The sequence below is a fragment of the Myotis yumanensis genome, unplaced genomic scaffold (genome assembly GCF_028538775.1).
Source record: "Myotis yumanensis isolate MYYU_CA2020_CCGP unplaced genomic scaffold, mMyoYum1.0.hap1 SCAF_12, whole genome shotgun sequence".
In the NCBI taxonomy this organism is placed as follows: domain Eukaryota; kingdom Metazoa; phylum Chordata; class Mammalia; order Chiroptera; family Vespertilionidae; genus Myotis; species Myotis yumanensis.
Genome location: NW_027223763.1, coordinates 46,620,784 through 46,636,543, shown reverse-complemented (window position 1 = coordinate 46,636,543; position 15,760 = coordinate 46,620,784). Strand labels below are relative to the sequence as shown.

At 42.9% G+C, this 15,760-nt stretch overlaps 1 protein-coding gene across 2 annotated transcripts in view; it reads left to right on the top strand.

Moving 5' to 3' along the window:
- LOC139021224 (histone-arginine methyltransferase CARM1-like) overlaps window positions 1-15,760 on the top strand; it is a 227,150-nt gene that overhangs the window by 118,401 nt on the left and 92,989 nt on the right. For both annotated transcript variants that reach the window (XM_070431573.1, XM_070431574.1), the window contains exons 3-4: window positions 4,762-4,868; window positions 5,721-5,825. In XM_070431573.1, the coding sequence (XP_070287674.1) occupies window positions 4,762-4,868; window positions 5,721-5,825 (212 nt within the window). The remainder of the gene's footprint in view (window positions 1-4,761; window positions 4,869-5,720; window positions 5,826-15,760) is intronic.

Sequence of the window (15,760 nt, the reverse complement as noted above, 5' to 3'; positions counted from 1 at the left end):
CACTGCCCCCTGTCACGCTGATCCCGGTGCCGGGAGCCTCGCTGCTCCGCTGATCCCAGTGCCGGGAGGCATATTACCCTTTTACTATATAGGATAGAGGCCTGGTGCATGGGTGGGGGCCGGCTGGTTTGCCCTGAAGGGTGTCCTGGATCAGGGTGGGGGTCCCCACTGGGGTGCCTGGCCAGGCTGGCTGAGGGGCTGAGGGCTGTTTTCCTGCTGGCAGTTGACTAAAAGCTCCCAACCGCTCCTTGTTTTCTTTTTTTTTTTTTTTTTATTCTGGGCCAGCTTTAGCTCTGAGGCCTCGCTGCTGAAAACATGGACACAATGTTGCGGTCCGGGGCTGACTGAAAGCCGGTTTTGTTTAGCTTCTTATTTGCAACATAGTAATAGTTGCTTAGAGTTGCAGTTGAGAGTCCGGCAAGTGAGGCCGGGAACGTTGGAGTCTGCAGTTCCTGGAGGAAGCAAACCTCCCTGCTCGCTTCAGTGCATGGCTGCCGGCCGCCATCTTGGCTGACAGTTAATTTGCATAAGGATACGCTGATTAGCCAATGGGAAGGGTAGCGGTCGTACGCCAATTACCATGTTTCTCTTTTATTAGTGTAGATTAAATGTAAGGGTAATATGTGAAGAAAACATTATTCTGGCAGTCATTGTGACAGAATTCAGCACTGACAGGAGTAAATGATGCTGACTCCTGGATTTGCCTGAATGCTCGGATTTCCTAAATCCCATAAATGCATCTCAAACCCGAGACCCTGATATTGGGTTTGTCAAATATGGTCCCTGTGCTGGGATTATAGAGTTGTGATTATAGTGTCTTTAATGTAATGATATTGGGCGGGGGGGGGGGGGGGGGGGTTAAAATAGCAAACACAGTAGAGCAGATACATCCAAATTAGTATTTATTCTGGAAGGCTATTTATATATTGGATGGATGCTGGTATAATACACAACTTCGTTGGGACTTCTCTTTTACATTTTCCTTTGGAGACAATTGGTGAGCCACACAAGAAGACGAGCTGTGAAAAAAAAAATAAAAGACTAGCTGTGTTACTTTATAGTCACAATCTTGCTTTTTAACAACCACAAAAAAATTGGGCTTTTCAACTTGCTTCATAGACACAGATAACAATATGGTGGTTACCAGAGGGAAAGGAATTAAGGGGGTGTAGTAGGTCAAGGTGGGTAAATGATGATGGAAGGAGACTTGACTTGGGGTGGTACAAATACAATATATAGATGATGTATTATAGAATTGCACACTTGAAACATATAATTTTATTAACTAATATTACCCCAATAAACTCAATTTTAAAAAAGACTATTTGTGGAACAAATGAATATACTATCGTCTTTGAAAGTCCAAACAACTGAGATGCCCAGGACTCAGAACTCACAGATGATTGACATAAACCCCTGCTGGAATTCTCTGAGAGTTCACAGGGAATTGGAGCAGGCCAGAAGACTAGAACTTGGTAAACATTATCCAGGATCTTTTTTTTCCCCAGTATGTCTGAGAATTTTATTTTATTTTATTTTATTTTATTTTATTTTATTTTATGTTTTGCTGAGAACATTTAAGTTCTCTCTTAGCAAACTTCCATTATAATGTAGTGTTATCAACTGTAGTCGCCATGTTATGTATTAAAACCTTATACCTTATTCATCTTATAGCTGAACATTTGTACCCCTTTACCAATGTCTCCCTAATTCCCTCATACCCCAGTTCTTGGCAACCACTTTTCTACTCTGTTTATATTAGTTTGGCATTTAAAAAATCCACATATAAGTGATATTATACTGTATTTGTCTTTCTTTTTCTGGCTTATGTCATTTAGCATAATGCCCTTAATGTCCATCCATGCTGTCTCAATAGTAGGTTTTTCTTTTTGTTGCTGAATAATATTCCATTGGGAGAAAGTGTGTGTGTGTGTGTGTGTGTGTGTGTGTGTGACATCTTTATCCATTCATCCATTTGACAGATTGACAGGCACTTGGGTTGTATCATGTCTTGGCTATTGTAAATAATACTGCAATCAACATGGGAGTGCAGATATCTCTTTAAGATAGTGATTCCATTTCCTTTGGATATATACCCAGAAGTGGGATTAGGTAATTATTTTTTTAAAAATTTTTGAGGAGCTACCATACTGATTTCCATAGTGGCTGTACCAATTTAAATTCCAAATATTCAAAAGGCTATTGCACAAGGTTTCCTTTTCTCTACATTCTTGCCAATGCTTGTTATCTCTTTTTTTTTATGATAGCCATTCTAATAAGTGTGAGGTGATATCTCTAGTTTTGATTTGCAAGCATTTCCCTGATCTGTCCATATGGGAACACTAGCTGAGGGAGGGTTTATAAATTGCAGTGAGCATCTATAAGGTAGTGAAACACTGATTGTTCAGGATGCATTGTATCTAATCTGGATATATATTTACACCAAGAATCCCTTCCTTTATCCCTTTCAAAGTTTCTTTAGAGTAGATGGCATTCCCTTGAGCAGAATGGGCTATGTTAAGTATGCTTACATATTTATTCTCCAAAAAGATGTTTTTCAACTGCCCCCACATGGAATATTCCCAGGGCTTCAAAGGTTGCCTCACCAATTAAAAATAGTTTCACCAAATTCATTAGCCATTTCCCCAAATTTACATTTTAGGCCTATTTATTGGGTGGCTGCTATGTTAGTACCATGTTTTGAAGAGGTAAATAAGACTGGAACCACTAAATCTATCTATCTCTCTCTCTCTCTCTCTCTCTCTCTCTCTCTCTATCTCTATCTCTCTCTCTCTCTCTCTCCTCCCACAACCCAAAAGAGCATACTAAAATTTTAACAATAATTAGTAGCTTGTGTAATGAGATTTGTATTCTTGTGTTGGTTTCATCATTATTTTAAAATCAATATTTTTTTAAAATATATTTTATTATCGCCAAAACCGGTTTGGCTCAGTGGATAGAGCGTCGGCCTGGCGACTGAAGGGTCCCAGGTTCGATTCCGGTCAAGGGCATGTGCCTGGGTTGCGGGCACATCCCCAGTGGGAGATGTGCAGGAGGCAGCTGATCGATGTTTCTCTCTCATCGATGTTTCTGACTCTCTATCCCTCTCCCTTCCTCTCTGTAAAAAATCAATAAAATATATTTAAAAAAAAAAAATAAATAAAATAAAATATATTTTATTGATTTCTTACAGAGAGGAAGAGAGAGAGATAGAGAATCAGAAACATCGATGAGAGAGAAACATCGATCAGCTGCCTCCTGCACACCCCCCACTGGGGATGCGCCCGCAACCAAGGTACATGCCCTTGACCGGAATCGAACCTGGGACCTTTCAGTCCACAGGCCGACGCTCTATCCACTGAGCCAAACCAATCAGGGCTAAAATCAATATTTTGATTCTCTCCTTTATAAGGGTGCAAATGCAAAAGATAAAGAAGTGACAGAAATTTTCAAATGGATATAAAGTTTTAGCCAGAGAAGCATGTCCTAAAAGAGTTTGATTCACAGAGAGAGATGGGCATCTTAAAAAATTGATCAATTCAGTAAAATATGAAATACAATGGTAAGCTGGGAGAGTGAGATTAGAGCAAAGGTTCTCATCCCTAGCTACACATGGAAACTAACTCCGAGGCTTTCGGTAAAATAGAGATGCCTTGTGTCTACCCCCACAACATTGAATTAGCAGATGTGGGATGAGGGGTCAGCATCCAGATTTAAAAAATTATTTCAGGTGAATCTGATCTATAGCGAAGTATTGAGGGCCACTGTTTTACAGCAACTACATTCTGCCTGTGGGTGTTCCAGAACATAGCAATAGGAAATGCTGGTTGAACTGAATCTTGGAGGATGAATAGGAGTTTGATGTCAAAAGGTAATCTGAACAGAAGAAACAGGGGATTTACAGTCAAGAGCCAGGCCAGGACCAGGTTGATGTGGGGATTTGTAAGCGTGGAAGATATGCGTGTGAAAAGAGAGAGGGCATGGGTACCCACTCAGGGCAGAGAGAATGTGAGGGCTGGAGCTCATGAGAGAGAGTGCTGGGCACTCAGGACCCTGTGGGCTATAAGGGGAAGATCTGGTCACAACGCCAGGTGGAGATGGAAGAGGCCACAGGCAGTGAGGGCCACAGGGCAGGATTTGAGAGTCATTTTTTAAGGCAGAAGTCACCAAATTTGACTACTATGCATGCTGTGTTAGCAATATCATTTCCAAGATATTTTTGAGTCTTCACTTATGTATTTCCCCCTCAAATAATAGAAAGCATTCTCTTGTATTCACATAGCCCCTGCTATTTTGCCTTTTCTCTATATGCTTAGAGACTACTGTAAAAAAAAAAAAAAGGATGCCCTGTCACTATGTAACAGAATGAGATTTACATATACGTTCATTTACATATACATACATTTTGTATTCACATATACATTTTTTTCTGTATCAACAGTCACCTTCCCCAGAGCGCATACTGAATAAGCCTGGAAGCTGTGGGAGCCCAGGGGCGAGAGAATTCAGAGCCCAGTCTGTGTGCCGTTGTGCTCTCTCACTTGACATTTGTGAATGCAGATATGTCTGACAAGTGTAAATAAGGGTGTCACCCCTCGGAGTGGTACCCATTTCCACCTCGCCATTCCTCAGGCGTGTGTTCAGCGATGAACGTGCTATGATAATCTTCCAGCGTTTTCTCAGTCGGAATTTTGTAGAGTGCAGTGGTGAGTTCTGTGATTTCCAAGGCACAGACACGTATTTGCTTCTTTCTCCTTGCAGAATTCAGCGCATTTTCAAATACCTTGAAAAGGTGCCGGAATGAGAAAAAGAAATACTCAGTGTTTAACCAGCGGACAGAAGAGGCGTCTGCCACACAATACTTCCAGGTCAGGGAAGTTGCCCCAAGTGGAATTGACTTGTTTCAACATGTCACACACCTGTGAATACATCTGAACAGGGTGGTGGGTGGGGAGGAGACTATTGATACTGTCCTGCAGTGGTTCTGAGAGCATGGTCCCCGAGCAGCAAAAGTAGCATCACCTGGATTGGAATCCCCACTCTGTGACTTATCAAGTTGTCAGGACTTGGGCAATTTTCTGAGCCTCAGTTTCCTTAGCCAAGGAACATAATTCATCAGATTATTGTGATGATTGAATTTGATAGTAGGATGTATGTGAAGCACTTAGAATGGTGCCTGGAAATAGAAAACTACCAAAAGATGGCAGGTATAATGAAGATATGTATTGCTTATGGATACAAGTCCATAAACAATAAATATCTTTTGCCAACTGGCTTGCTTCATCAGGGTTACCACCATCACAGCCTTCGGCTGCACCACCAGCCTCAACCAGGAGTTCTACCTAAGTTCTGTTTTTCTCTCTGGGCTGATGGGACTCTTGGGGCCATCCTTTGTGACCCTGGCCCTTTCTCTTATTTCTATTATGCTCAGTCTGTGCTGTCTCAGAGCCTCTGCTTTGGGAAGGACCCCTGGGCATTTACCTGGTCAAGATCTAGACCTGAAACTATTGTATGGAGTAGCAGTCAGAAGTCTGGGGTCAACTGAGAGTTCTGCTCTCACAAATAGGGCCAGTGTCGACCAGTCACTGTCTGTCAAAGCCGCGGCTTCCCTGTGTGTTAGGCTAGGCCTGCCTTGACCAGGTGGTTGTAAGAACCAGATGCTCATGCAGGTGCTGCCTTGCGGGTTGTTTATGCTCCCTCTGGCTCTCTTTTCCTTGCAGTTTTATGGCTGCATTTCCCAGCAGCAGAACATGATGCAAGATTTTGTGAGGACAGCCACCTACCACAGAGCCATCCTCCAGAACCACGTTGACTTCAGAGACAAGGTAATGCTGGCTGCAGGCCATTCATCTCTTATCAGTGGTTGTAACCATGTTCAGAAGTCTTGCCAAAAGCTAGAATCAAAACTAAGCTTTGATAGAATTATCATATGACCCTAAAATTCCACTCCTAACTATATACCCCTAACATTGAAAGCAGATATTTAATCAACTGTATGTACATGAATCTTAAGCAGCACTGCTCACAATAGCCCAAAAGTGAAAACAGTCCAAATGCTTATCAACTTATGAGTAGATAAAAAAAAAAATGTGGTATAACCATACAATAGAGTATTTTGAATATTACTTATATTTCCATTATCCACAAAAAGGAATGTAATGCTGATACATGCATCAACATGGATGAGCCATGAAAACATGCTAAATGAAAGAAGCCAGTGACAAAAGCTCATATGATTCCTTTTATAGGAAATATCCAGAATTAGCAAATAATATAGAGAAAGCAGACTCGTGGTTCCCAGAGGCTTGGGGGATGAAGAAATTGGGGGTGGCTGCTAAGTGGGTACAGGGTTGCCTTATGAGGTGACAAAAATGTCTACAAACTTGATGGAGGTGATGGCTGCACAACATAGTGAATGTACCAAATACTACTGAACTGAACCCTTTCAAATGATTCATGGTCAATTTTATGTTATGTGAATTTTACCTCAGTAAAGAAATTAAGCTTTGAGTGTGGAAACTCAGGAGGCTGTATGCACTGTTGTGGTGCACAGAATAGGTTAGGAGCCTAATAGCTGCCTAAGGACTAGCTCTTACTGTGTCGATTTACTTCCTTTTTTTTTTTCATGGACTCCACAAGTGCCTGTATCTATTTCCTTCACAAAATGGATTTGAATGATGAATGATTGTGAACACATCATTGTTCTCCTACCTGTGTTTGAACACAAACAAAGTGTTTAAAATACGGTACAGTTCATCTCAAAGATGAGTACTGCTCAGTGGAATCAGCAGTCATAAGACCTAGTTTCATATTTTCCCCATGGGTGATCTTAGGCAAAACACTAATTTCTCTGAGCTGCACAATCTCTTCCACGACCATAGTAATTGTAGATCTGCAGTATTAATTCCCCAAGAAGGAGGTGGTGGAACATTGAAATAATGATCCAAATGACTCATGCTTCCCTGTGTTCACATCCACTTGCAAAGTTATGTAGCTGCTTCTTTCATCACGAAATGTTCTCATTTTTTACCCCCTATCTCTGTGCTGTCCTTGTGATGTACTTTGATCAGTAGAATAACAGAGATGACACTGAGCGAGTTTCAGATCCTGGGGCTTAAAGAGCCTTGTGACTTCTGGTCTCACCTTCTTAGAACCCTGAGACCACCATACTGGGAAGAAGCCCAGTTTAGCCAAATGGAGGTGGAGAGGTCACATGGAGGAGAACTGAGGCTATCCAGGCAACAGCCAGCACCAATTGCCAGACCTATGAGTGAGGCCATTTGGGACCTCCCAGTCTAACCATACCCCCAGCTAAATGCAGAAACATGAGTAAGTCCAAGCAAAACCAGCAGAGAAACTGTCCTGCCCTCCCATAAAGTTGGGAGAAGTAATAAATTGCTTCCAGTTTAAGCCACTACATTGGGATGTGGTTTGTTCTGCAGCAATAGCTAATTAAAGCAGAGAGATCAAGAGTGAAAAGGTTGTGATAAATAAACCTGCAGTTAGAAGTTGATTTGCCTCTGGCTTTCTTTCCTCTGCAGCTCCATTCTGATATCAAGCCCATCAGACACTTTTTGTTGTTCTTCTCATATTTTTCAATTCCAAGTTTCTGTTTGGCTCTTCTTTATGCCATTTGGTTTTTGACTGAGACTTTCTGTTTTTCCATTGATTTCAGCAGTGTTCATGATTACTAGTTGGAACTTTTTAAATAAAAGCTGCTTGAAAGTTTTTGTCAGATAATTCTAACGTCTATGTCACTGCTGTGTTAGCATCAGTTAATTATCTTTTCCCAAGGAATTGAGATTTTCATGATTCTTAACATGCCAAGAAATTTGGGATTGTATTTATGTACATTTTCCATATCATGTTCTCAGGCTCTAGGACTTGTTTAAAGCCTATGGATAATGTATTTTTGTTTTTGTATTCATTCAACCTGGTTAGGTTCAGGCTGTGAGTTCCATGCCACTAGATCAGCCGTGGGCAAACTACGGCCCGCGGGCCGGATCCGGCCCGTTTGAAATGAATAAAACTAAAAAAAAAAAACTAAAAAAAAACAACGTACCCTTTTATGTAATGATGTTTACTTTGAATTTATATTAGTTCACACAAACACTCCATCCATGCTTTTGTTCCGGCCCTCCGGTCCAGTTTAAGAACCCATTATGGCCCTCGAGTCAAAAAGTTTGCCCAGCCCTGCACTAGATGCTCTTCTGAGGGCTCTGGTTCCTATGTCAGTTCAGTTTTCAAATCCCTAGCAGTATTGTTTGGATCTTTCCCATGTGCATGTCACCCAGTGGTCAATATGGCACCCTAGTGGAGTTCTCAGTTTTAGTTTGTTAATAAAGATAAAATCCATGCATGCACAGGTTGAGGATAAAGCAAGGAATTTATATATAAAACAACAAAAACAACAAAACCCCACCGGTGGTTCAGTTCATTGGAGTGTTGCCCCATGCACCAAAAGGTTGTGGATTCAATTCCTGATCAGAGCACATACCTAGGTTGTGGGTTCCATCTCCGGTCGGTTGTGTATGGGAAGCAACTGATCGATGTTTCTCTCTCTCCCGTCCTCTCTCTCTAAAATCAATAAACATATCCTCAGGTGAGGATATTTAAAAAAAACAACAACAACCAACAAATACCTTTATGGGATTGCTTTGCCAAGTTCCTTCCTCTTCATGATCTCCCTGCTACTTTTTGGTCTCCTGGGAACACTTTCCAGTCTCTGGGCCAAAAAGCTCCCGCTGCTGTACACATCTCTGACTTTGCCTACATACATATTGGCCAAACAGAGAAAAAAGAAAACCAATGGAGGTTGGTTCCAGCCTTTGGGAATGGAGGCACCATTGCATGCAGAGGAAGGTTCCCCTCTCTCATAGTTTTGGCTCCTGAAGGCTTACGTGACTGATGACGGCAAGATTGCTGAGGGCTAGAGCACAGAAGAAGGGAGGGAAGGGAAACAAGGAGGGAGGAGGAAAAGAAAAGAGGAAGGAAAAACAGAGGGCCTCCACACTGTCTCTGAGCATTAGGACTCCCCTTTCGAGTGTTGGAGCCAGAACTAGAAGGCATCTCTGGGAGCTCTCTTGTCTGCACACCGGTGCCCATTTTTGGTGTGTTGAGTTCAGGCCATGAGTTGAGGGTCAGGGGATATGGTTTGGTGGCATTTCAAATTCTGGCCTTCTTTCCCAATCTACTGCTCCTGTTTACTTTTCAGGCCTCAAGTAATGCTCCATGCGTTCTGTCCGGGTTTTACAGCTGTAGTCAGTGGGAGAGAATTGGGGAAGTGACTTTCTCCAGCTTGCCCATGATGGGACAGTTTCTCAATGCCAAATCTGGGTACTTCGGTAGGGTGAGGGTGACGGTAAGAGACAGAGGTAAGACCAGAAATGGCCATGCTTGGCTAAGGCGTACCATGTGTCTTGTCGTATGTCTCAAGGTGCCAGGACCCTTGCTTTGCCAGCGGCACATGCCTAGTTAACAGTTATGAAGCTAGCTTTCCTAATGAGGAGAACCTGATTATGGTAGGTGGGTAGGCTGAGGGTAGAGGAGAAAAGCTTGTTTCTTCTGACACCTTATCTGGTATTCAAGATTATGGGTAAGCAGTCATTTTGACCTAAGGTAGGTTTCTTGCCAAATTAAAAATAAAAATGCAACTCTCAACTGTTGATCCATGGCTTGAAGATGTTTTTGAGGGGGTAATACTTTTATTTAGAGACATCATCTCCCTTTAAATTTGTTCAATTCGAATCTATAATCTGTCTTCTATTATCCATAATGTATTTTCTATATTATCTAAAATCTGATTTTAATTTTGCTTACAGCTTCTAAAGACCACTCCCCAAACTACTAATCATACTAATACCTTGCATTAGATGACTCTCAGAATTTCATATGGATTATGTCACTTGACCACTCTGTTTGTATATCTTTTCATCTACAAAAATGAAGAAAGTGGAACAATTCTTCTCTAAGGTCACTTCCAGCTGTAACTTCATTTGCTTCTACAAAATACCCTTTTCCCTGCCAGCATGAAATGGGTTTATCTGCCAGTGAAATAAAATAAGCATCCATCTGTTGGGGCTTATAAAGGTGATAATTAATCGCATGGTTGATAATTAATTATATCCCTTTCCCCCTCTGAGTTCTGAACTGATTTAAAGGTAGACACAGATGTCAGGTAGAAATTATAATACCAGTGTTATTGTTAGAAATGCTGTTTGGAGTACAGGACTTGGATGTATGTCCAAACGGAGATTCCTACTTTGTTTTTCCTCCAAACAACGTTTCTACCCACTAAACAACCGGTCTCCCCAGACGAGTCCAGAGCCTGGAAAGAAAGAAGGAAGAGGAGGTGACCATTTTTACTTCTAGTACTGCCCACTCCTGGGGATCAATTTTTCCTCCCCTATGAAAACTGGAAGAGCAAATTGTCCTGGTTTTAGTGTCCCAGGACCCCTCTCAGTCCCAGACTCACTAGGATGACTGGTCACCCTAACTCCAAATCTGCCACAAATCCAGATCCTTTAAAAGCCTTTTCGTCTGCTTTATCATGCTGAAGACCATTTTTAATAACCTGTGTGCCCATGGAGGATGCTACCTTTTCATTAAGCCCTTGTATTCTTTCCCACTGAAACTGATTACCTACAGAGACATAATTAATACCAATGGCTATTATTTATTGAGGAACTCAGTATATGCAAGCACCATGCTCAGACCTTTCCATACATTGTTTCTGTCTCAGTCAACTCAGGCTGATATAACAAAAATACCATGGACTGGGTGGCTTAAACAACAAACATTTATTTCTCATAGTCCAAGATCAATGTTTCAATAGAGCTGGTGTCTGGTGAGGGTTTATTTCCTGGCTTGTAGACAGCAGCCTTCTCACTGTATGTTCACATGGCTGAAGGGAGAGAGGAAGTAAGCTGTCTCCTGTCTCTTTTTATAAAGTGCACTAATCCCATCATGAGGGCTCCACCCTTGTGACCCAGTCACGTCCCAAAGGCCACATTTTCAAATACCATCACCTTGGGGGTTAGAATTTAGGAGGGCCCAAACATTCAGTCTACAGCAGTTTCCTTTGATCTTCATTACAATCTTATTATTAATATTTTTACCACTTTAGAGCTGAGAGAACTGAGGTCTGGAAATGTTGACAATGCACCCGATTTAATACAGCTAGTAAATGAAAAGGCCAGGATTTGAACCCCGTTAGTCTAACTTTCGAGCCACACACATAACCTCTGACAGGTACAGCCAGTGGGAAAGTTAGTGGACATTTCCAAGGGAGACTTTTGTTTCTCTGAGTTTAAGGGTGGGGTGAAAACACTGGTTTCTTAAGCATCCTCGTGTGTGCATGAGGCAGCATCGCACAGCGGTTATGTTCGTCAGGCTGGAGCCGGAATGCTGAGTTGAAACTCCAGCCTGGCCACTTACCATGCACCTGCCATAGACCTTTATCCTGTTTGCTGGCGATCTTGCGCAGGTTACCTCCCATCTCTGGGCTTCCCTGTCCTTATCATAAGAGCTAACAGGTATTTCGTAGGGTCACTGCAAGGTCAAGATAACACTGCAGATGAAGTGCTCAGTACATGGCTCACGTATGAACTCAGTACATGGTAGCGAGTATTATTATTATTGATGGGTTGGGCATGGTGTCGTAGTTTCCACCTCTGCTGTAACTTTAAATCTTTCAAATTCTGATTTTTCATTCTGCCTCCGCCATGCAGTTTTAATGAAAATCCTTTCTTGGCTAGAGCACTGCTGGCTGAGAACTCCGTTTGGAACCCATTCAGGAAACTGACCCCGCTGGAACCCACCCCATTCTTCTCCTCCGAGTTTCTGTTAATTGCCATCTGGCTATTTTTAGTTTCTTCAAGTGTGTGCTGGGTGCAAGCAGGGGAAGTCCATCCTGCTGAGGGTGTGGGGCTGTGCGAGCAATGGGGTTTTAATTTGGAAATGTTTTGACACTTCATTTGTCAGGGCACCAGTTGCTGGAAACTTGTGAAAATAAGCAGGAGCTGAGAGCTTTTTTATTTTTTAATCAGCGTTTTCAGAGGAGAGAATCCCCAGTCGCAACAGCTGCTTAGTGCATTCAGATGTGAGGTTGGCTCAGGCAGGAGGGGTTCAGGGATTTGAAGGCTTCAAAGAAAACATAAACAACAACAAACATGCTAAGCAACCTGTTCGGATAGTCGGCTGGCATTCAGATGTGCAGAGGCTTAAGGCTCTTCGGCCCTGAGCTTTCCTTGGGCTTACCAGCAGTCTGGTCCGAGGCTCTTGAGTTCATCTCTAATCCTGCTGTGCAGTTCTCCTCCCGCTTGGAAGCACCACACACCTTTGGTTAACCTGGTGCACGAATGGGGCCTGACCTTAACCATCAGTGGGAATAAGGCTGCAGCACAGGCCTGCCAGTAGTCCGTCTGCACATCATGAAATAGCTCTTGCTCCCTTACATTTTGTAAACCTCTTTAATGAGGTATGGATCACATTCAAAAAGCGGTACATATTTAATGTATACAACTTGATGAGTTTGGAGATAAGCATACATTCGAGGAATCATTACCACAATCCATGCTATTAACATATCCATCACTTCCAAAAGTTTCCTTCTGCCGTTATAAGGACTACCCTCTTAGAAGGTTAATTTTGTGTTCCCTGGGCTGGCTGAGGGATCGCAATGTAATTAAAATGAGAAGAGCACTTGGAAGATGGGGTGATTTCATATGGCCTCTTTGTAGATGTCCTGTGACATAGGGGACACGATCAAACCCAGTACAGAAGCCAAGGTTCATGTGAGGTTCTATATCATAAGAACTCCCCCTCCCCCCACCCCACCCCCTACCCCCACCCTGGGATTAATTCCCTGTAATAGAGATTGAAGAGAGAGAGAGGGGTAGAAAATAGACTTCAGTCTTAGCTGCTCTCTTTGGCTTCTCAGCCCTTAGAAGGACTCTGCATGGATTTCCCGATTGTGAATGGGAAGGAGAGGGCGTGTCTGTGCCAGGGCTCTCCTGAACTTAAATAGAATCTACTCCTGCAAGGGAACTAGAAGAAGACGCCAGAGTCAGCCCAGGAAAGTGCTTTCATCCGGTGTGAGAGCCAAGTGCAGCTTTTAAGGACAGCCAAGAAGACGGAATAAACAGTGGCCACAGGCTACTTTTAGGGCATTTGGGAAAGAGGGAGCTGGGGCTGCAATGCAACAGATGATGACTTGTGACCTTAATCTTTCTGAGATTATTTTTAAATTGGGATTAGAATACAACACACGGAGGCTGGAGGAACTCAGTGAGCTACCATTGCACAGTCTCAGCACGGCATCAGAATGCTGTGGGCATAGCTAGGGAATCCGAGTCAGAAATCATTGGCACTGCAAGGCTATGGCTGACTTAGGCTTGTTAAGATAAACTAGGTTATGCTGCTGCAACAGTCAACTCTCAGACCTCGGTGATTTAACCAACATACTCATGTCCATGTCCGTTATGGGTTAGCAAAAGGTTGTGCTCTCTCATTCTTGCTCCCAGACCCAGGCTGAAGGAACAGCCTCCTTGTGACACATACTAGTTCCTGTCACAGAGAAAAGGAGAGAGGCAAATCACACCCCTGGTTCTCAAATCTTCCTCCTGAAAATGACCCCTGTCACTAATGACCACATGACACGGGCTGAAGCAAAACATGTGACCACTGCTAATTTCAAAAGGGCAAGGGAGTGCAATTCTACTAGGAGCCCATAAGGAGAACGAGAAGTATTTGGTTAATGGCACTAATAACTATCATAACAGATGGCACTTTTGCAAAATCATTAAAGAAGGGACAGATTGCTAAGGTGATATTCTCAGCTCATCATCTGTGCATGGGAGGAAACTAGGAAAACAAGAGGGGGTTTGAAGGATTAATATTGCACTGATATGGTTATTGGTTGACTTACTGGTAACTTCTGCCTGGTGGGTTGCCTACCCACTGAATGCAAGGCGTTTTAGAACGTTCCTGGGTTGAATTTCTAAACCTTTCGCATTGCCTCTAAGACAACATCGTGAAGGGCCAATTGGGAGCAACTACCGACTTTGCAAAGGCTTACATAGAAGGCTCTATGCAACAGTAACTTCTAAAGTAATGCTTTTGCTTTAATATCTGCTTTCCAGGATAAGAAGGTAAGTAGAAAAAAGAGGATAAAGTCAGTAAGAACAGTTAAATTGGACAAAACAATCAAAGAATAAGCAGTTCAAAGTACTGTACTAAAACCTAGTCTTTTCTGGCAACGAACCAGGAAGTGGGCTCCAGTGAACTCAGAGCTTGTACCTAAACCCTCTTTTCATGTATTTTCCTAAGTCTGTGCTATTGACACCATCACTCAACTTCAGAGTGGTGGCTTAGGTTTAGAATTTATAAGTTCCAGAAACCCAGGAAAGACAGAATCACAGAAAGCTGTCAATAAACATGGATTTCATGTAACTAGCACCATTTCTAGGTTCCCTGAACCATAGATCAGGAGGCGCAGGCTTATATGCTAGGACTTAATTAAGGAGGGCAACCTTGGGAAAGCAGGAGTTAGGGAAAGGGGACTCAGGCAGGGAAAGGGGGGGGCGTGGGGGTAAGTGTAAGTAAGTCTGTCCCTGAGCTGGCCACATTTATGAGGAACTGATTGTACCAGGTCACAGGAAATCTACAAAGAGGCCATGTGAAACCACTCCATCTTCCAATAGTTTGTCCATGGGAAGAAAAAAAAGAATGATTTACCCATTGGCTGCCATCTCCCATTTGTCAAAAGTTAATGTCCCCACCCCGCTGGCGTGGCTCAGTGGTTGAGTGTCAACTATGAACCAGGTGGTCACAGTTCGATTCCCCATCAGAGCACATGCCAGAGTTGCGGGCTCAATCCCCAGCATGGGACATGGAGGAGGCAGTTGATCAGTGATTCTCTCTCATCATCGATGTTTCTCTCTCTCCCTTTCTCTTTTCCTCTCTGAAATCAATAAAAAATATGTATATTTTTTAAAGTGAATGTTCCCAGAGGGTACTCCCTTGCCCCACAAGCGTGCATGTGCACGAGTGCCAAGTGGGTGCTGTGGTGCCTGTCTCCTGCCTCACAGCACCAAGAAACCCTGTGGTGGGAGGCGAGGGATGGAAGGCGTGTGGCATGAGCAAGGTGAGCACTGCTTGGCTGTGCCAGGAGGACTAGAAGTCCCTGCAGCAGATCCTTGGGCAATAGTGGCTATAGCGGCAGTGGTGGCAGCATCGAAACTCAGCTCCACTTTTAAAGATCAGCACAAGCCAATCCTAGAGCCACTCAGGCTGAGAGCAAGGCACGTGTTCCGTTCTGGCACAGTACAAAGCTGAATTTGCAACAGTAGTTTCCCCTCATCCGTGGTTTCGCTTTCTGCGGTTGTTACCCACAGTCACCATGGTTCAAAAACATTACATGGAAATTTCCAGAAATAGACAATTCATGCATTTTAAATTGCGCTCTGTTCTTTTTTTTTTTTCTTAAAGTATTACAAAGAGTATTACATATGTCTCCTTTTTTTTTCTCCCCTTGAGATTCCCCCGGGCTCCCCTACCCCCCAGTGTCTTGTGTCCATTGGTTATGCTTATATACATGCATACAAGTCCTTTGGTTGATCTCTTACTGCCCACAACCCTCCCTGGCCTTCCCGCTGTAGTTTGACAGTCTGTTCGATGCTGTTCTGCCTCTGTATCTATTTTTGTTCATCAGTTTAAAATGGTCTTTATTATCCATAAATGAGTGAGATCATGTGGTATT